This window comes from Entelurus aequoreus, linkage group LG21 (assembly GCF_033978785.1).
Source record: "Entelurus aequoreus isolate RoL-2023_Sb linkage group LG21, RoL_Eaeq_v1.1, whole genome shotgun sequence".
Lineage (NCBI taxonomy): Eukaryota > Metazoa > Chordata > Actinopteri > Syngnathiformes > Syngnathidae > Entelurus > Entelurus aequoreus.
The window spans coordinates 11,232,132-11,255,037 of NC_084751.1; the positions used below are offsets into that span (position 1 = coordinate 11,232,132).

The following is a 22,906-nucleotide window of genomic DNA, read 5'->3' on the forward strand; positions in this document are numbered from 1 at the left end:
TCAGCATAATTCAGTTCACAAAATTTAAATGCAACTAAATCAGTGACGAAAAGTCAGTGTCAAAAAAAAGCTTTTGTAATAAAGACACGAATGAACCTTTATAGTGCAAGTTTGTTGTATTCGCACACATTCAGCACACGGGGTCCTCGTTGTGGATGGACTCATCTTGTACCAAAGGTTAAAAGTGGAATATTCCCACACTAGTGTGGTGACATTTGGTTTCGTTTTGTCCATTTTTGCTAGTATTTGTGTTGCCGGGCTAACTTGTTGCACTGTGTGATGCTCGCGGGCCAGCGGCGCCACCTCGCCGCACAAAGAGTCTAGGACACTTAATGAAGGACAAGAGGATACACCCAATTCTTCTCATTCCGCTATGGCGCAAACGCGCGTAGATGCTGAAACCGTCAATGTTTTTGAAGCATGCACAGGAAAACTTACCGACTTCATTTTCATTTATCATCGGTTAATTGATTTATTGAATATCAGCCCAGGCCAACCAACTGAAATTACCACATGTAACCTCCAATGAAGCTGGAGGAACATCTCAAAGATAATCGGTAGAAACAGGATGCACCTGATCTCACTTTTGAGCTTGATAGAAAAGGTTGTAAATACTTATGTACATGTGATTTTTTTATTTCAATAAATTTGCAACTATTTCTAAAAAAAAACATTGTCATTATGGGGTATTGTGTGTAAAATTTTTAAGACAAAAAATTAGAGATGTCCGATAATGGCTTTTTTTAATTTTTTTTAAAAATTTTTTTATAATGTCCTGCCCAGCTTCTCGGGCAAATCATATAGCAGATGTAGATGCCCATATCGGCTGTTCAGATTTACTTTACAAAAGAGAAGTGTAGGATACTTCTCTTGTTGCCTTACTTGTATTTTGACTTTATTAAATGTATTTATATTATCATTTGGTGCAGCCGGGCCGGAGCAGGAGGGGATAGAAAGAGAGAAAAAGGAAGACAGAGGGGGGAATTGTGGGGACAAGAGGGGGATTAGACAGAGAGACAAAAACAAAAAGATAATGGCTTTTTTGCCGATATCCGATATTGTCCAACTCTTAATTACAGATTCCGATATAAACCGATACCGATATATACAGTCGTGGAATTAACACACTATGCCTAATTTTGTTGTGATGCCCCGCTGGATGCACTAAACAATGTAACAAGGTTTTCCAAAGGAAATCAATTTAAGTTATGGAAAAAAATGGCAACATGGCACTGCCATATTTATTATTGAAGTCACAAAGTGCATTATTTTTTTCAACATGCCTCAAAACAAAGGCTTGGAAATTGGGACATGCTCTCCCTGAGAGAGCATGAGGAGATTGAGGTGGGTGGGGTTTTGGGTAGGGGGTTGCGGGGGTGTATATTGTAGCGTCCCGGAAGAGTTAGTGCTGCAAGGGGTCTGGGTATTTGTTCTGTTGTGTTTATGTTGTGTTACGGTGCGGATGTTCTCCCGAAATGTGTTTGTCATTCTTGTTTGGTGTGGGTTCACAGTGTGGCGCATATTTGTAACAGTGTTAAAGTTGTTTATACGTCTACCCTCAGTGTGACCTGTATGGCTGTTGACCAAGTAGGCTTTGCATTCACTTGTGTGTGTGAAAAGCCGTAGATATTATGTGATTGGGCCGGCACGCAAAGGCAGTGCCTTTAAGGTTTATTGGCGCTCTGTACTTCTCCCTACGTCCGTGTACCACTCCGTACAGCGGCGTTTTAAAAAGTCATAAATTTTACTATTTGAAACAGATACCGATAATTTCCGATATTACATTTTAAAGCATTTATCGGCCAATAATATCGGCAGTCCGATATTATCGGACATCTCTACAAAAAATATATTATTCCATTTTGCAATAAGGCTATAACAAAAAGTGAAGCGCTGCGAATACTTTCCGCATGCACTGTATTTCATGACGTCTATCTGGTGCGAGTTTAATCCTTCTATATACAGTATAATAAGCCCTATGGATGAACCTGATCTTTCAACATCCCACTGCAAATATGGTGTGAACATGCTGGGCAAACACCCTGTCCTGCCTTGTAGTTCCCTCCTCAAATTTACACACGTGACATCTAAAAGTGCAGATTGAGAGAAATGATCTCACCTTAATGCAATGTGAGGAAACAACACACACAGAATCTACACTACGGTGCAAAGGCTTGAGGCAGCCATTATTAGAATGGCCACATAGAAATGGTAAAATACAGACTTGCACCAAGGCCAAAGCAGTGTTTCCCACACACTAAACAACATACTTGTGGTGGTGGGCACGTGAGTAGAGGCAATCAGCAATGATGCATCTATAAAAATGTAAAAAAAAAGGCAAAAACATTTTTTTAGGCATAATCTAAAAACAAATCTCTGGCATTATTAATTAGTATTAAGAAATATATTTCTTTATCCATCCATCCATCTTCCGCTTATCCGAGGTCGGGTCGCGGGGGCAGCAGCCTAAGCAGGGAAGCCCAGACTTCCCTCTCCCCAGCCACTTCGTCTAGCTCCTCCCGGGGGATCCCGAGGCGTTCCCAGGCCAGCCGGGAGACGTAGTCTTCCTAATGTGTCCTGGGTCTTCCCCGTGGCCTCCTACCGGTCGGACGTGTCCTAAACACCTCCCGAGGGAGGCGTTCGGGTGGCATCCTGAGCAGATGTCCGAACCACCTCATCTGGCTCCTCTCCATGTGGAGGAGCAGCGGCTTTAGTTTGAGCTCCTCCCGGATGGCAGAGCTTCTCACCCTATCTCTAAGGGAGAGACCCGCCACCCGGCGGAGAAAACTCATTTCGGCCGCTTGTACCCGTGATCTTGTCCTTTCGGTCATAACCCAAAGCTCATGACCATAGGTGAGGATGGGAACGTAGATCGACTGGTAAATTGAGAGCTTTGCCTTCCGGCTCAGCTCCTTCTTCACCACAACGGATCGATACAGCGTCCGCATTACTTAAGACGCCGCACCGATCCACCTGTCGACCTCACGATCCACTCTTCCCTCACTCGTGAACAAGACTCAGAGGTACTTGAACTCCTCCACTTGGGGTTAGATCTTCTCCCCAACCCGGAGATGGCACTCTACCGTTTTCCGGGCGAGAACCATGGACTCGGACTTGGAGGTGCTGATTCTCAACCAAGTCGCTTCACACTCGGCTGCGAAGCGATCCAGTGAGAGCTGAAGATCCTGGCCAGATGAAGCCATCAGGACCACATCATCTGCAAAAAGCAGAGACCTAATCCTGCAGCCACCAAACCGGATCCCCTCAACGCCCTGACTGCACCTAGAAATTCTGTCCATAAAAGTTATGAACAGAATGGGTGACAAAGGGCAGCCTTGGCGGAGTCCAACCCTCACTGGAAACAGGTCTGACTTACTGCCGGCAATGCGGACCAAGCTCTGACACTGATCATACAGGGAGCGGACCGCCACAATCAGACAGTCCGATACCCCATACTCTCTGAGCACTCCCCACAGGACTTCCCGGGGTACACAGTTGAATGCCTTCTCCAAGTCCACAAAGCACATGTAGACAGGTTGGGCAAACTCCCATGCACCCTCAAGGACCCTATATTTCTTTAATAGAATCAATTTGCTCTATTTTTAAATTGTTGCTGCTCATTGTACAATGTACTTTGTGGAGAATTTGTTTTCTTTTAGTGACTTTTTCTAAAACGATTATCAACAAATCTAGCACCTTTCTCTGGTGTTATCGGAGACCAGTGGCGGCTGCTGTTCTTTGAAGTTGGGGATGTTCGTTTTTCAGCTACTCTCTAAACCAGGCCTGGGCAATTATTTAGAGAAAAAAATGTGTACGCGGCTGGTATATCTGATTTTTAGGATCACTAATACATAACCTCACAATAATGTCTGATTGAATGCTAAAATCGTTATGACAGCCTTAAAAAACTGAATGGAATTTACTTTTTTTTTTTACTGAATGAGACACCCAGAATGTACATGAAAATAAAGAATGTGGGTTTTACAATATTAATTAAAAACCTCTTAAGGCCCAAGCTGTTTGTTTACATGCTTTTTTTTATTTCTCTTTGCTATTTGGTCTTATTGGACCCTAATTAGAATAAAAACTAAGAATCATCTTTTTATATGATATACTTAGTCCATAAGTAACAAACGTGTACTTCATGTTTAGTGACATGCTAATTCTTATTTTTACACTTTTTTTTCCAAATTCCATTGTGTTATACTCTTCTGACACCACCAGATGGCAGTATAAGTGTCCACATAAGCAGGCCATAAGACCCCAATTCAGTAGTGTACGCAATTTTGGAAATAAGAGCTAAAAGGTGCTGTCCACACATGTGGCCAACTAAGCCTTTAGAGCAGGGGTGTCAAAGTCAAATGGACGGAGGGCCAAATAAAAAATTTAGCTACAAGCCGAGGGCCGGACTGTTCGAATGTTCATTGAAAAATTTTTAAATGACGCATATAGTCTAGTGAACCTAATTGAACCTACTGAAAACCTAACAAATATATTCCAATATGATCAGATAAATAAAGCAATATTTTCTTATGGCTCTGTCAGTAATCTTTAATTTTCAACAGACACAAAAGACAAATTTCCTTTATATAAAAATCCCCATAACATGAACATTAAATGAAAGAAACCGGTATTCAAGGCACCATCAGTAGCCTATATTTTCTATTTTAGCAAAAGTGGGCTAAATTTACTTCAAAGAAAAAAACAATAATAGCAATTTTCTATCATCCACTCAACTGAAATATTTTTAAAATATAATTAAATTGAAATACAATAAAATAAAGTGCAAAAATCTATAAATCAAAAACAACACTTTGTTTAAGGAGAAGTAACATGCAGTGAAAACAAATATTAAACTTTAACTTTTAAACTTGAATTGAGTAAAAACTCTAAATATGTGATTGCACAGTAATGTTCACATTAAACCCCCCTCCTCCCTCCGTGGGAGGGAGGCGAGTTGGGTGCCCGAAACCCCCCGCTGGTTTCGGCCCGCCCCTTGGCGCGCGTGGCACGGCGGGCTCCGCGACCCGACGGCTGGCCCTCGTGGCTTGACGGCGGGCGCGTCCCGACGGGCCGCGCGTAGGGGTCAAACGCAGAAGTCTCAGGGCCTCGTGGTGAGGGGGTGGCCTGCGGGTTTCGGCCCGCTTGACCCCCCCGCTCCGCTTGGCGCGCGCGGCACATGACGGGTTCCGCCACCGACGCTCGGGCTGCAGCCCGACGGTGGTGCGGGCCCGGCGGTGACGCGCGGTTTGGGGAAACAAAGCACAAGTCTCAGGGCCTCGGGGCCGGGTTTCGGCCCGCCCCCTTGGCGCGCGTGGCACGGCGGGCTCCGCGACTGACGGCCGGGCTGCAGCCCTTCGGCCGGCAGGCGCGTCCCGGCGGGCCGCTCGCCCCCTTTCGGAACCTTGGACCGGCATCCGCTTGGTGCGTGTAAAAGATCTGCGGTCTGCGGGCCGGTTCTAATAATAAATCAAGATCATCCCAAGGGCCGTAAAAAACCTTCTCGCGGGCCGGATATGGCCCGCGGGCCTTGACTCTGACATATGTGCTTTAGAGGTTTTAACTATGAAGGATAAAACACTGAATATTGACAACATATGAACGTCACAACCCCTCTCCATCGACATTATTTTACAATCAAGCGAAACACAACAAAAATGCAACAAACACATATGAACGCAAAGGGTAAAAAAAAAAAAAAAAACTCAGCTACAATCTGATATATGTGATATATCACTAAACTTTAGAACTTTGTTGTAAAAATCTCCTTCCGCGTCTGTCCCTGACACCCACATTTCAAGCTGGCCGCTCTGGAAACAGTCTGTGGAAACGCTCCCCACCCACACTGCTTGGTGCCTCGTCTGAGCTGCTGTGACTTAGGTTACCATAGTAACTAATTAGATTACCATAGTAACTAATTAGATTACCATAGTACAGACTTGCCAACCTTGAGACCTCCAATATCGAGAGGGAGGGGTATGTATGAAATACTTGACTTTCAGTGAATTGTAGCTATATATATATATATATATATATATATATATATATATATATATATATATATATATATATATATATATATATATATATATATATATATATATATATATATATATATTTATTTTATTTACATAGAAAAAAACAAACAAACTTGAATTTCAGTGTTCCGTTGGCTATCCATTAGATGGCAGTATTGTCCTGTTTAACTTCTCCGTTCATTGGGCAGGCAAGCTGTTTATATTGTGGGAAAGCGGACGTGAGAACAGGCTGTCCCCACTCAGTCTCAGGTCCGCATTGAGCTGGAGGGGGCGTGGCCTCCAGCTCCGGCTGAATACCGGGAGTTTGTCGGGAGAAAATCTCTGCCGGGAGGTTGTCGGGAGAGGCGCTGAATACCGGGATTCTCCCGCTAAAAACGGGAGTGTTGGCAAGTATGCCATAGTAACTAGTATATCATGCAAAAGTGCAGATTCCAACCATTGAAATACTTTGTATAGTTTAAGACTTACGGTCTTTAGAAAACATCACTGCACATCATAATGGCAGCTACACTTTCCATTCTAAAGATCTAAAAAAATGATTTGGGAATGTCTGGCGGGCCAGATTGAAAAACTTAACGGACCACATGTGGCCCCCGGGCCTTAATGTGCCCGGGTCTGGTATAGACTGTCTGCCTTTGTTTTTTTTAACAGAGGTTAAAGGTACATTCAAAATGTAAAATTACATTACCAATGTGCATTTTTTTAGGATTTCAAAGATTACAAAGCAGATGGATAATTTGATTTGGAAACATGCAAACAGAAAAAAATGCCTCAATAGTTAGATGCAGTCCTCAACTGCAGAACTAGAACTACTCTGAAGTACATCTGGTGACTTGGTTGCACCTGTGAGGAAGTGAAAAGGGATGGTTCCACTACAATTTTTATCACACACGCCTTCACATTTTTTTCCCTCACCTTAAAACCTGGTGGGTAAGGCACTTGCGGTGTGACATAAAAGCTGCATTTTGTGACGCCTCGCGCAGATTCCATTTCAGAAGCTGTTGATTCCAGACGAGACGAGACGATGACCTCCATCACCTTTGCATTGTTTCTCCTTGCTGGTCTCCAAGGCTGCGGTAAGACACAAGATATAATCATGTAATGACGCAATTACGCGGAATACACATTTTCTTTGCAGCTCTGACCTTTAATGGTGATGCCTTTCAAGACACACAGGACACAGCGCTGGTGGTAAGCGATGTTTTCTTCCCTACTATCATTTGAAATAGTTTAATATGGTATAAAGACAACGCCCTTTCATTTTTAAGTTAAATTGATCAAAAAAAAATTGTGTAAAGCCTATACTAAGACATATTGTATTTGTGTACTTTTGGCATAATTAGGCAATGGCACAATTTTGCATTGTTGAATTGTTGGTTTTTAAGGACATGCATGCACTATATTGAAACAAGTATTTGGCCGTGTTATAACTGCACTGTAGTGTTAATAACACAAAAAATATACAGTCGTTTATCGCTATTATTGGTTTCCGGCCATGACTGCAATAAATTAATTCCAGCAAAGTACAAGTCATTCATTATGCATTTAAAATGTTTATATCTAGAGCATAAAAAACATGTTTACCACTTTCAAAATACACTACCGTTCAAAAGTTTGGGGTCACATTGAAATGTCCTTATTTTTGAAGGAAAAGCACTGTACTTTTCAATGAAGATAACTTTAAACTAGTCTTAACTTTAAAGAAATACACTCTATACATTGCTAATGTGGTAAATGACTATTCTAGCTGCAAATGTCTGGTTTTTGGTGCAATATCTACATAGGTGTACAGAGGCCCATTTCCAGCAACTATCACTCCAGTGTTCTAATGGTACAATGTGTTTGCTCATTGGCTCAGAAGGCTAATTGATGATTAGAAAACCCTTGTGCAATCATGTTCACACATCTGAAAACAGTTTAGCTCGTTACAGAAGCTACAAAACTGACCTTCCTTTGAGCAGATTGAGTTTCTGGAGCATCACATTTGTGGGGTCAATTAAACGCTCAAAATGGCCAGAAAAAGAGAACTTTCATCTGAAACTCGACAGTCTATTCTTGTTCTTAGAAATGAAGGCTATTCCACAAAATTGTTTGGGTGACCCCAAACTTTTGAACGGTAGTGTATATTTTCAACATTTTTAGAGCCCTCTAGATGTCATGATCCGTGGCCCGGATCATGTTTTCTTTAGTCATGTTCTGTTAGTTTTGGACTCCCTTAGCTCCTGTTTTGTGCACCTCTGGGTTTGTTTTGGTTACCATGGGTACTAATTGGGTTCACCTGCCTCTGGTTAGTGGTCGGCGCGCTCACCTGCTGTCGAGCACTAATCAGACAGCTATTTATTCATCTTTCTCGCCACGCTCAGTCTGGCTTCGTTGTTTGCTATTTGCAACAGTTACGTTGGTATTCTCGTTTCTGAGCTTATGATTCCTGTGCTAAGTGGTTACCTTAGCTTCCCGTACGATCGTCACGCAGCCCTTTGGTTTGCTTCCTGTTTTTTGTGTGTGTTATGATTTACAAAGATCAAATCATATCCTACCTTCACGCTTTGTCCAGAGTTGTCCGTCTGCATCCCGGGAGAACGACCCCGCATAAATATACGACCCCCACGTGACACCTAGACATAAAATGACAGCCTTTAGTTACCTTTACGCTCTAACTGGTTTGGTCTCTTCTAGTGGCCAACATTATTGTAGTTTTACTTCATTTAGCCCGGTGGTTCTTAACCTGGGTTCGATCGAACCCTAGGGGTTCGGTGAGTCGGGCTCAGGGGTTCGGCGGAGGTCAAGACACACCCGACTCATCGTGTAAATAAAAACTTCTCCCTATCTGCGTATTACGGATACGGCAACAGCAGAAGTCAGACTGATTTGCAGGTGTGCAATTTGTTGTGAGTTTATGCACTGTGTTGGGTTTTTTTTTTTAACAAGGTAATGTTCATGCACGGTTCATTTTGTGCACCAGTAAAAAAACATGGTAACACTTTAGTATGGGGAACATATTCACCATTAATTAGTTGCTTATTAACATGCAAATTAGTAACATATTGGCTCTTAACTAGTCATTATTAAGTACTTATCAATGTCTTATTCGGCATTGCCTTACTATAACCCTAACCCTCTAACCCACATATGTCAGAGTCAAGGCCCGCGGGCCATATCCGGCCCGCGAGAAGGTTTTTTACGGCCCTTGGGATGATCTTGATTTATTATTAGAACCGGCCCGCAGACCGCAGATCTTTTACACGCACCAAGCGGATGCCGGTCCAAGGTTCCGAAAGGGGGCTGCAGCCCGGCCGTCAGTCGCAGAGCCCGCCGTGCCACGCGCGCCAAGGGGGCGGGCCGAAACCCGGCCCCGAGGCCCTGAGACTTCTGCTTTGTTTCCCCAAACCGCGCGTCACCGCCGGGCCCGCACCACCGTCGGGCTGCAGCCCGAGCGTCGGTGGCGGAACCCGTCATGTGCCGCGCGCGCCAAGCGGAGCGGGGGGGTCAAGCGGGCCGAAACCCGCAGGCCACCCCCTCACCACGAGGCCCTGAGACTTCTGCGTTTGACCCCTACGCGCGGCCCGTCGGGACGCGCCCGCCGTCAAGCCACAAGGGCCAGCCGTCGGGTCGCGGAGCCCGCCGTGCCACGCGCGCCAAGGGGCGGGCCGAAACCAGCGGGGGGTTTCGGGCACCCAACTCGCCTCCCTCCCACGGAGGGAGGAGGGGGGTTTAATGTGAACATTACTGTGCAATCACATATTTAGAGTTTTTACTCAATTCAAGTTTAAAAGTTAACGTTTAATATTTGTTTTCACTGCATGTTACTTCTCCTTAAACAAAGTGTTGTTTTTGATTTATAGATTTTTGCACTTTATTTTATTGTATTTCAATTTAATTATATTTTAAAAATATTTCAGTTGAGTGGATGATAGAAAATTGCTATTATTGTTTTTTTCTTTGAAGTAAATTTAGCCCACTTTTGCTAAAATAGAAAATATAGGCTACTGATGGTGCCTTGAATACCGGTTTCTTTCATTTAATGTTCATGTTATGGGGATTTTTATATAAAGGAAATTTGTCTTTTGTGTCTGTTGAAAATTAAAGATTACTGACAGAGCCATAAGAAAATATTGCTTTATTTATCTGATCATATTGGAATATATTTGTTAGGTTTTCAGTAGGTTCAATTAGGTTCACTAGACTATATGCGTCATTTAAAAATTTTTCAATGAACATTCGAACAGTCCGGCCCTCGGCTTGTAGCTAAATTTTTTATTTGGCCCTCCGTCGATTTGACTTTGACACCCCTGCTCTAACCCTAACCAAATAACTCTAAATTAAGTCTTTGTTACTTAGAATATGTTCCCCATACTAAAGTGTTACCAAAAACATATAACTTTGTCTTGAATTTGAAAAAAAAATATATATATATTTTTCACTAAAGAAGGGTTCGGGAATGCGCATATGAAACTGGTGGGGTTCGGTGCCTCCAACAAGGTTAAGAACCACTGATTTAGCCACATCTACGCTTGAAAAATGCTTAATTTAGGGCAAATATCTTATAGCAGTGGCGGGCTGTGCGTTTCCCACCTAGGCCTTCAGTGATGTCCTACTTAGTCCAACTTTAACAAATACCCCTCAAAATACCATAATGTATGTCACCACATGACCAAGGCTGGAGAAATGTTATAGAGAAACACACTTGTGCACTACTGGGCATTGAATCACCAAGACAGTGTACATAACAGGCTATATTTCGGCACATTTAAAAATCAATGAACCCGCATCAGCATTTAAAACATACACTACCGTTCAAAAGTTTGGGGTCACCCAAACAATTTTGTGGAATAGCCTTCATTTCTAAGAACAAGAATAGACTGTCGAGTTTCAGATGAAAGTTATCTTTTTCTGGCCATTTTAAGGGTTTAATTGACCCCACAAATGTGATGCTCCAGAAACTCAATCTGCTCAAAGGAAGGTCAGTTTTGTAGCTTCTGTAACGAGCTAAACTGTTTTCAGATGTGTGAACATGATTGCACAAGGGTTTTCTAATCATCAATTAGCCTTCTGAGCCAATGAGCAAACACATTGTACCATTAGAACACTGGAGTGATAGTTTCTGGAAATGGGCCTCTATACACCTATGTAGACAAACCAGACATTTGCAGCTAGAATAGTCATTTACCACATTAGCAATGTGTAGAGTGTATTTCTTTAACGTTAAGACTAGTTTAAAGTTATCTGCATTGAAAAGTACAGTGCTTTTCCTTCAAAAATAAGGACATTTCAATGTGACCCCAAACTTTTGAACGGTAGTGTACCGTATGTTGTACTGTCAAAATTAAAATACTTGTAAAGAATATATTAAATGAGGAAAAATAAATGAATGAAATATTTAAATTTTTTCTGAGTGAGTTAAAAAAGTGAGAACCGATGATTTCTCTGTTGGCCGGGTATGGCTACGGTGCCCCTTCCTGCTTTTCGCAAATTACAACTGGGCAGCCTTTTTTTTTTTAACCATAAAAATACCAGTACTTTTTTTACATTTACAGTAATATACACTACATTTTGAGGCGAAATTATTGCAACTTACCAATATTTTTTTTTACATTTTAGTTTAAAAAAAAAATCGAATAATAAAATGCATAAAAAATTGTGTACCGGCAATAATATTCACTGTTAGACGCGGCCCTCTGGGGCCAAACATAACTGCCATGTGGCCCTCAGTGAAAACGACTTTGACACCTCTGTTCTACATGATTGTTGAGGGTGACTTTGGGAATATTGTATTTACAGTATGATGCCAGTGGTCGCTGAGGTGTGTGTTTATGGACCGTGGAACAGAAAACAGGGCTTTCCCCAAACTCCTCCCACAAAGTTGAAAGCATACAATTGTCCCACAGACTATGATGAAAATTCAGGATTTAGGGTGGAAAACAAAGTATTGTCTAACCCCTGATGTATTATTTGATCACAGATTGTGTCTGGATACTTGTGTACGTAAAAATGATTCCCACCTTGACTTTGCGTCCACAGGCTGGCAGCCCGTGTGACGACTGCACCCAAATAGTGAACCTCCTTGTTGACCTGCTTTCCAACGCAGACCTCCAGGTGGGTTAGCGGCAAACACATTCCTTCCTGACCGTTATCGACACACTGCTGATACCCTCCACGGTACACACACACGTACATACAACACACAACGCTATCTACAGTTGCCTTTTGTATCGATACAAAAGAAAAGGAGAATTCCACCGCAAATTCCTGGAATGGTATGCCAGGTTTTTAATCAGCGGGATGTGAATAGTGGGGAGTTAAACAGCTTCATTCAGGCCTTTTAGTTAGAGCAGACTTCTGCGGAGTAAAAGTCTGCTCTTAATGACTAACAACAGGAAACCCAAATACTCACACTGACGGTCAAATGTCCTAATTTACTAAGGCGACGATTTCCTGCACACCCCACAGACTTTGTTTACTCTCCCAGTGTGGGAACTAAAAATGGATGTATTTTACCTTTGACAAGCTTTGTAGGTTTTCTTCATTTTTTTTAAACTGCTGCGCCTACCTTGTCGCCACCCAAAGAGAGACCTGCCTTACACTTTTGTTACGATTTTTTTTTCCCCTCCTGATTTGCAATAAGACTGCAACAATTAATCGACTAAATCAATTATTTGATAAGAAAAAGGCTTTGATTATTTATAAAATATTAATAAATATTATCGTACAGGGATCGGACCGCCACAATCAGACAGTCCGATACCCCATACTCTCTGAGCACTCCCCACAGGACTTCCCGAGGAACACGGTTGAATGCCTTCTTCAAGTCCACAAAGCACATGTAGAGTGGTTGGGCAAACTCCCATGCACCCTCAAGGACCCTGCCGAGAGTATAGAGCTGGTCCACAGTTCCACGACCAGGACGAAAACCGCACTGTTCCTCCTGAATCAGAGGTTCGACTATCCGGCGTAGCCTCCTCTCCAGTACACCTGAATAGACCTTACCGGGAAGGCTGAGGAGTGTGATCCCACGATAGTTGGAACACACCCTCCGGTTCCCCTTCTTAAAGAGAGGAACCACCGCCCCGGTCTATCCCGGTAAGAGGCCAAGAGGAAGACTTTTGTAAGGCCTGGCGGATGTGCACTCTGAGTGCTTTTCTAGTTTTGCACTGATTTTTTATTGAATAATAACACTAATTCAGCTGTTTTTTGTTTTTCCAGAGAAAGATCACAGAGGGCATTGGCAACCTATGTAACCACCTGCCTGGGAAAGCTAGCGTGATTGAACTCTGCAAGCAGGAGGTGGACAAAATCCTGCCGATGGCCATCAGCTTCATCACCGTTGTAGCGGTAAGTTGTAGGGGTGTCCCCGTACAACTTTTTCACGATACCGAAATTGGAGCCTCGAGTGTTGGCCGATACCGATATTATTCAGATACCATATTAGCAGGAATTATATTACACACTTTTATTTTGTTGTGTGGAACGTTTAAAAAGGTTTGCTCGAATGAAATAAGTCAGAGAATAATAGTTGGTATGAAAAACACTAACCCTTTGGCATAAAAGTACATATTTTTAATATTTTGTAGTGTTAGAAAAAGGTGTGATAAAGTGAAATTACTCAAAGAACATTGGCAGGTATGAAACACTAACCTTGTACACTTTTGAGGTGCAGTGGTAATTTGTGTTTTGGCGACACTTAGTGGATATATTTATTTATTATCATGACAGTAAATTAAATAGTGTAAACAAATGGCAAAAAACAGACATATATTACATACACTACCGTTCAAAAGTTTGGGGTCACATTGAAATGTCCTTATTTTTGAAGGAAAAGCACTGTACTTTTCAATGAAGATAACTTTAAACTAGTCTTAACTTTAAAGAAATACACTCTACACATTGCTAATGTGGTAAATGACTATTCTAGCTGCAAATGTCTGGTTTGTCTACATAGGTGTATAGAGGCCCATTTCCAGCAACTATCACTCCAGTGTTCTAATGGTACAACGTGTTTGCTCATTGGCTCAGAAGGCTAATTGATGATTAGAAAACCCTTGTGCAATCATGTTCACACATCTGAAAACAGTTTAGCTCGCTACAGAAGCTACAAAACTGACCTTCCTTTGAGCAGATTGAGTTTCTGGAGCATCACATTTGTGGGGTCAATTAAACGCTCAAAATGGCAAGAAAAAGAGAACTTTTATCTGAAACTCGACAGTCTATTCTTGTTCTTAGAAATGAAGGCTATTCCACAAAATTGTTTGGGTGACCCCAAACTTTTGAACGGTAGTGTATAGACAGTGTTGGGACTAACTGTAACGCCGTTATTTTCGGCGGTAACTAGTAGTCTAACGCGTTATTTTTTATATTCAGCAACTCAGTTACCGTTACGACATGATGCATTACTGCGTTATTTTTTTATGTAGTATCGGCTAGAAAGTGAGAAGATCTGAGTGTGTTTTATTGGAGAGTTGCAGTGTCATCCTTCTGATTCTTCCTCTGTCACAAGAGGCGCGTTACGTGTGTGTGGGGGGGGGGGACGACACGTGTCTGTGTTTACTAACAAGACATCATGGCGGAGCAGAAGTCGAGTTTCTTAACATGGAGATATTCTCATTACTTTTCTTTTGTCGAGCACAAAGAAAAGAACATTTTAGTTAAATGTAAGTTGTGTCTTGGATCAAAGATCCTATCTACTGCCCAAAACAGCAATTCAAATCTGCTGAAACAGCTACAAAAGCAACATGCTTCGACAAAGCTAGTAACGAGAGACACACTTCACCACCCACTAAGCAACAGCGGCTGGATTTTATTGGAGGGACAACATTGATAGAGCCATTGCAGCAAATGTGCTAGAAGACATGCAGGCTATTTCTACAGTGGAGTCACCTGATTTCAGGCAGCTACTTAGCATGATAGCGGGCGTCAAACGGCAAATGGCACGAAAACATTTTCCAAGTTCCTGGACACAGTGGACAGTGAGTACATAAACATGAAAAGCAAGCTAAAGTAAACACTCCAAACTCTGCCTCTGCTCATTATTCATCACTGAAGGTACACACACTCTGTCAATTCTCTTATATACTCTTTCATTCTAGACTTCTTGAGTGTTTGATTATCACATCGCTCTAAATGTATAGACTATAAAGTTCACAAACATAAAGGATCCTAGTGGGCCAGGCCAATCTTTCCTTTTCTCTAAACTAAAAGTGGGGAAATGCGTAGTGTGCTGGGCTTCAGTACAGTGTTGATCTCATGAAGACATGATTTTATTTCACAATTCCTTGAGAGAGAAAAATGCCTGGTTAGGCTTTGTGTATGTCATGTGTGCCTTCCTTGGGTGAAGCCAGGTTTACAGCTATGTTGTTATTATGCTGTTTGTTACTTATGTATCTTATGTTGCAGCTATTTAAAATAGTTTTGTCAATTTGTTCTGGCCTGAAGTAAATTGGCCCTTTGAAACATATCTTTGTCTTTGTGTGTTGTATGTAGACCACATGGCTTAGCAGAGTTCAGTGATGCAAATGCATGTCAAGTTGATCAACAGATTGTATTATTCTCCAGTGCAATAACAGTACTGAAATGAAGGCTAAAAGGTAGAGATGTCCGATAATATCGAGCTACCGATATTATCGGCCGATAAATGCTTTAAAATGTAATATCGGAAATTATCGGTATCGGTTTTAAAGTTATCGGTATCGGTTTCAAAAAGTAAAATTTATGACTTTTTAAAAACGCCGCTGTGTACACGGACGTAGGGAGACATACAGAGCTCCATTAAACATTTAACGCGCTGCCTTTGCGTGCCGGCCCAGTCACATAATATCTACGGCTTTTCACACACACAAGTGAATGCAATGCAATGCATACTTGGTCAACAGCCATACAGTTCACACTGAGGGTGGAAGTATAAACAACTTTAACACTGTTACAAATATGCGCCACACTGTGAACTCACACCAAACAAGAATGACAAACACATTTCGGGAGAACATCCGCACCGTAACACAACAGAAACACAACAGAACAAATACCCAGAACCCCTTGCAGCACTAACTCTTCCGGGACGCTACAATATACACCCCCTGCTACCCCCTACCCCCTACCCCCCCAACTCAACCCTGCCCCCCTCAACCGCGCCCACCTCAACCTCCGCATGTCCCAAATTCCAAGCTGCTGTTTTGAGGCATGTTAAAATAAATAATGCACTTTTGTGACTTCAATAATAAATATGGCAGTGCCATGTTGGCATTTTTTTTTCCCATAACTTGAGTTGATTTATTTTGTAAAACCTTGTTACATTGTTTAATGCATCCAGCAGGGCATCACAACAAAATTAGGCATAATAATGTGTTAATTAGGGACGGCGTGGCGAAGTTGGTAGAGTGGCTGTGTCAGCAATCGGAGTGTTCCTGGTTACTGGGGTTCAATCCCCACCTTCTACCATCCTAGTCACGTCCGTTGTGTCCTTGGGCAAGACACTTCACCCTTGCTCCTGATGGCTGCTGGTTAGCGCCTTGCATGGCAGCTCCCGCCATCAGTGTGTGAATGTGTGTGTGAATGGGTGAATGTGGAAATACTGTCAAAGCGCTTTGAGTACCTTGAAGGTAGAAAAGCGCTATACAAGTACAACACATTTATCATTTATTTATTCATAATTTCACGACTGTATGTATCGGTTGATATCAGAATCAGTAATTAAGAGTTGGACAATATCGGAATATCTGATATCGGCAAAAAAGCCATTATCGGACATCTCTACTAAAAGGGCATTAATGGGAGCTTTAAAAAAAAAAGAAAAGAAAAAAATAAGTAACTAAATAGTTACTTTTCACAGTAACGCATCACTTTTTGGTGTAAGTAACTGAGTTAGTAAGTGAGTTACTTTTGAAACTAGTAACTGTAACTAGTTACTGGTTTTCAGTAACTAACCCAACACTGCCTATACATAACAGTCTTTTTTCAAAACACGAACCGCAGTTTGAGAATCTCTGCTTTAATAGAACCTCATATTTGTTGACGCAGAAGCCGCAGGACATGTGCAGAATCATTGGCCTGTGCGGCTCCAACGACAAGCAGGAAATGCTCAGCTACTCAGTCAGCGAGGCCCTGCAGGCGGCGGCCGTGACGGGTGACGACGTGAGCGGGGTGAGGCCTCGGAAAATAACCTGTCAGAAAAATCCATCTCTCTGTCGAAGTTGTTTCATTTTGATGGTTTTGTTAGGCGAGGCCCACTACGTCATGCGCCTTCTGCATCTCCTTCATCAAGACATTGGACAGCTTGCTGCCCAAAGACAGGACTGAGGTAAGCGCGTTTACAACCGACGGCGTGCCTAATAAAGCGACCTGTGAACTCACGCGCCTTGTGTCCTCGCAGGAGGCTATAGTGAAACTGCTGGAGGACATTTGTCGCATTCTCCCCAAGTCTTACCGCGGTCAGTGCGAGATGGTCATCGGCAGGTTCGGCAAGACGGTGATGGACGCCATCCTGAGCTACGCCACCCCGCAGGCCATCTGCGCCCTCATGCGCCAGTGCCAGAGTCAGGAGGGTCCCCTCATCGGTGGGTCCACACCCTCGCATCGGAGTAGCGCCTTAGTTGTAGAATGTGGAAGGAAAAAACACGCAAGATCATTTTAGTGAGACTGGTGGAAGTTTCTGTTCCTAATTGGAGGCATATTTCTGCTTTTGTAACCACCTGCTGTGCACTAAATGTCACTTATTTCCTCGTTTTTGAATTAACAACCAAACTACAATTTGTTAGCAGCAGTACGAGCACGACTTTAGGACCACATCCTGCCTTCAAAACATCACAAACATTTTGCACAACAGACGAACATGCAATGAAGACTGATACAGTAAGTTAAAGTACCCATGATTGTCACACACTCACTTGGTGTGGTGAAATTACCCTCTGCATTTGACCCATCACCCTTGATCACCCCCTGGGAGGTGAGGGGAGCAGTGAGCAGCAGCGGTGGCCGCGCCCGGGAATCATTTTTGGTGATTTAACCCCCAATTCCAACCCTTGATGCTGAGTGCCAAGGAGGGAGGTAACGGGTCCCATTTTTATAGTCTTTGGTATGACTCGGCCGGGGTTTGAACTCACGACCTACCCATCTCAGGGCGGACACTCTAACCACTAGGCCACCGAGTGGTTAGTATACGATTGCATCAGAGACTCTGATTGGATGATGACTATGATATCTTTTAGTCCACCATCTTTAGAAATGGGTACCATCAACATTTGAACCGATACGGTACCAATTACCGGTGCCTAGGAAATCGATACCGGTACTCAATTTTTGGTACTTTGGTGTTAACAATTTTTTTTCTTTCTTTCTTTTAGTTTATTTCGAACATGAACACACTTACAGCATAATACATCACACAATTTCATATCACTTCACTTTACATCATGTCCGAAAAGGAGTAGGAAGAAGCAAAGCTTATTTAATCCTACGTCTTTCCTACTTCAGAGCGTTTACAAATATATACATTCATTTACTGACCTTTTTATAGTCAAATGACATCCGTGAATGAGTAATACAACAGTTTTGTAATATGTAATTAATTAAGTCAGTCATTATTAACATACTGAGATGAAGAATATCTTATTTTCAATAAGGTTGAAAGTATTTCTCATAATTATTCTTCTTTGTACTTTGTAAGCACTATTCATTTGAACAACCTCTTAAACTGGATAATATCAGTACAATGTTTAACTTCATTACTTAATCCATTCCATAATTGAATTCCACATACAGATATGCTAAAGGTTCTAAGTGTTGTACGTGCATACAAATGTTTAAAATTAGATTTTCCTCTAAGGTTATATTTCTCCTCTTTAGTTGAGAAGAATTGTTGTACATTCTTTGGTAGCAGGTTATAGTTTGCTTTGTACATCATTTTAGCTGTTTGCAATTTTACCAAATCATCGAACTTTAATATTTTTGACTCAATAAATAAATGGTTTGTATATTCTTTATATCCAACATTATGTATCAGTCTAATTGATCTTTTTTGTAACACGGTTAACAAATATTAATTGTTTTTCATACTGAAACTACACTTTTATTGCATTTTTAGGAAATTTCTGAGTCTTTTCGAGTATAACATTAAAAGTCCAAGACGTTAGATGGCAGTAGTCTATAGTTTATGGTGGTTTTTTGCGCCCGAGAAAATGCCTATACTGTAAGTCAGGGGTGTCAAACTCATTTTAGCTAAGGGGCCACATGGAGGAAAATCTATTCCTAAATGGGCCGGACTGGTAAAATCATGGCGTGATAACTTAAAAATAAAGATAACTTCAGATTGTTTTCTTTGTTCAAAAATAGAACAAGCACAATCTGTTTTTTTACACTTACATGTTAAAGTTAAAGTACCAATGATTGTCACACACACACTAGGTGTGGTGAACTTATTCTCTGCATTTGACCCATCACCCTTGATCACCCTCCTGGGAGGTGAGGAGAGCAGTAAGCAGCAGCGGTGGCCGCGCCCGGGAATCATTTTTGGTGATTCAACCCCCAATTCCAACCCTTGATGCTGAGTGCCAAGCAGGGAGGTAATGGCTCCCATTTTTATAGTCTTTGGTATGACTCGGCCGGGGTTTGAACTCACAACCTACCCATCTCAGGGCGGACACTTTAACCACAAGGCCACTGAGCAGTAAAACACTTCATGTAGGCAAACTTGCGGTTAACAGTAGTCTATTTGTCGTTGTGATAATATTCATCAGTCGAATAGGTGGAATTAAGTCTGGCAGTGTTTAAAATGCTTCAATTGGTGTTCATTTTTAATCCCTGCTTGGCACTCAGCATCAAGGGTTGGAATTGGGGCTTAAATCACCAAAAATGATTCCCGAGTGCGGCCACCGCTGCTGCTCTCTGGATGGAGTGGAACAAGGGGATGGGTCAAATGCAGAGAATAATTTCACCACACCTAGTGTGTGTGTGACTATCAGTGGTACTTTAACTTAATTTAAAGTCCAATTTTCACACCGGAAGTATTAAAAACAATCAAGTGTTATCAGTGTCACGCCAAACAATTAATATACAATGTTTCGCTAAAATACTTTATATTTATCGTTTTGCTCCTTTACCCAAAGAGTGCAAGGCTAGCTAGTGTTAGCCACACTGGTAATATAATACATTTCTTACCTTTTTAAAAGCAGGTCAGTCCACAAACGTATTTTGTTTCCATAAGACCACAAAGTATAACCTCGCAGTTGACACATTTTAAAGCAAAACGTGTGTTTCTCCCCCCCAGACCCCTGCACGGTGCCAACATACCGGTGCAGAGACCTGCCGACCTCTCTCAAGTGTGGAGTGAGTAGTCCACTTTTTATGCATTTTTCAGTATCCTTGTAATGGTTTCGTTAATCCTCCATTACACACACAGACTCTCTTCTACTGTCAGACATTTGTCTGGAAGCCCCTCAGCTCCAACACAATGTGAACATCAGGTACACATTTCACTGCTTTTCTTATAAAAACCACATGAATAATCTAACGTGTTTTTTGTTCCTTCCACTCTAGAGTGGAGTTCGTGCGACTGAGCCAGCTAAGTGTTGCTGAAAAATATCTTGAGATAATATTCCATTGATCATCATCTTCATCTTTTTCTGCCTTTTTCTTCCCGCTCTTATTCCTTCCACTTCCGCGTGTCCAACACCTAAAACATGTCCCCCCGCCCTTAAGTGCCCCTTACGATGGTTCCGGTATTGTCCTGTGACCTGAGTAAGCAACATGACAGCATTAATGTGACACCCTCCAACAGCGGCATTCATGTGTGCATAGAAGGAAATATATCAATTAAATTCATGTACGCCCACTATGATTTTGTGCTAGTCTACATTTTATAACAATGTACTGTACCACGTGTATTGAATTGATTTGAAGTACCTGGATGAGTATTGAATAAAAAACAAAACAAAAAAAAACATGACAAGATCTGTAAAATATTGTACACTCATGTAAAAATGCATATACTGTACAAGTAATACACATATAATATATCCTCAAAGTTTAATAATCATTAAGCAAATGGTGAACGATCCACTTTATTATATTATTACAATATTTGCCTATGGATGTGATTGTTATGTATTTTTGTACGTATAGACTGTAAAAAAAAAAACATCTGTAGATTCTACAGTAAAAAACACATTTTTTTTATGAAAATGCAAATTTGTTTATATATGACATGCAAGCTGTTGTGTTCCCTAATTATTATTTTTTTTCAATGTACATGAATGAAGGTATGTGTTGCTGAGCCCGACTTGGACATTATCTGGACTGGACCTGGTTTTAAAAACCCTTTAAACAAATCTAATTTTCATTTACAACCTGGTCTGGTGAAGATAGGGTAATTTTGTTATTTTATTTTATTTTTTTTAAATAAAATAAAATAAGATTAATAAATAAACATTTTCTTGGATAAAAAATAATGTAAACCAATATAAAAATAATTACATAAAAAAATAGTAATTAATGAAAATGTTAGTGGACCAGCAACACATACAATATGTGTGCTTCAGGGACTGTGTGTCCCTTGTAGAAGTGTTGTCCATGTTGTGGGAACCAGAATATTGGTAGCAGAAAGAAACAAACCCTTTTGTGTGAGTGGGTGTGGATGAGTGTGAATGGGGGAGGGAGGTTTTTATGGGTTGATGCACTAGTTGAAAGTGTATTTTGTGTTTTTTCTATGTTGATTTAATAATAAATAAATAAATAAATAAATAAATAAAACAAAAAACAAATCAACAACTTAGCAGCTCAAAGCCATAGTTTCACTGTAAAATGTATGGTGTTTTTATTTACAATTTATTACTGTATACTATGTACTATATATATACATATATATATATATATACATAAATATATATATATACATATATATACACACACAAACATATATATATATATACATGCATACATATATATATACACACTTATACACACACACACATGTTATATATATATATATATATATATATATATATATATATATATATATATATATATATATATATATATATATATATATATATATAGTAGGTTGTGAGTTCAAACCCTGGCCGAGTCATACCAAAGACTACAAAAAATGGGACCCATTGCCTCCCTTCTTGGCACTCAGCATCAAGGGTTGGAATTGGGGGTTAAATCACCAAAAATGATTCCCGAGCGCGGCCCACGCTGCTGCTCACTGCTCCCCTCACCTCCCAGGGTGTGAACAAGGAGATGGGTCAAATGCAGAGGACAAATTTCACCACACCAAGTGTGTGTGTGACAATCATTGGTACTTTATATATATATATACACACACACACACAAACACACACGCACACCTGTGAAGTGAAAACCATTTCAGGTGACTACCTCTTGAAGCTCATGGAGAGAATGCCAAGAGTGTGCAAAGCGGTAATCAGAGCAAAGGGTGGCTATTTTGAAGAAACTAGAATATAAAACATGTTTTCAGTTATTTCACCTTTTTTTTTGTTAAGTATATAACTCCACATGTGTTCATTCATAGTTTTGTTGCCTTCAGTGACAATCTACAATGTAAATAGTCCTTAGAATAAAGAAAACCCATTGAATGTGTGTCCAAACTTTTGGCCTGTACTAATATATATACATATATATATGTATATATATATATATATATATATATATATATATATATATATATATATATATATATATATATATATATATATATATATATATATATATATATATATATACACAGTATATAGTGTGTGTGTATATATATATATTACAATAATTGGGATGAAAAGCATCAAATTACATAAAGTGTTTATTGAGGAGTGTGAGAAGTTTCTTACGATGTCTAACAAGAGAGATACAATGCATAATCCAAAATG

At 40.9% G+C, this 22,906-nt stretch overlaps 1 protein-coding gene and 1 long non-coding RNA gene across 2 annotated transcripts; one reads left to right on the forward strand and one right to left on the reverse strand.

The window, feature by feature from the left end:
* Positions 1-1,945: 1,945 nt before the first annotated feature.
* LOC133638901 (uncharacterized) lies at positions 1,946-20,680 on the reverse strand. The gene is made up of 6 exons (XR_009823698.1): positions 20,181-20,680; positions 17,452-17,612; positions 8,576-8,653; positions 7,184-7,251; positions 6,954-7,109; positions 1,946-2,315 (listed from the first exon to the last, which is right to left on the reverse strand). It is a non-coding gene; the product is annotated as an uncharacterized LOC133638901 (long non-coding RNA).
* Positions 7,030-20,861, forward strand: LOC133638900 (prosaposin-like). Its single transcript, XM_062031932.1, has 10 exons — positions 7,030-7,114; positions 7,177-7,229; positions 12,057-12,131; positions 13,239-13,367; positions 17,046-17,168; positions 17,245-17,325; positions 17,398-17,581; positions 20,290-20,348; positions 20,422-20,485; positions 20,559-20,861. Exons 1-9 carry the CDS (start codon positions 7,063-7,065, stop codon positions 20,476-20,478), a joined length of 813 nt encoding a protein of 270 aa, XP_061887916.1. The 5' UTR covers positions 7,030-7,062; the 3' UTR covers positions 20,479-20,485; positions 20,559-20,861.
* Positions 20,862-22,906: the final 2,045 nt, after the last annotated feature.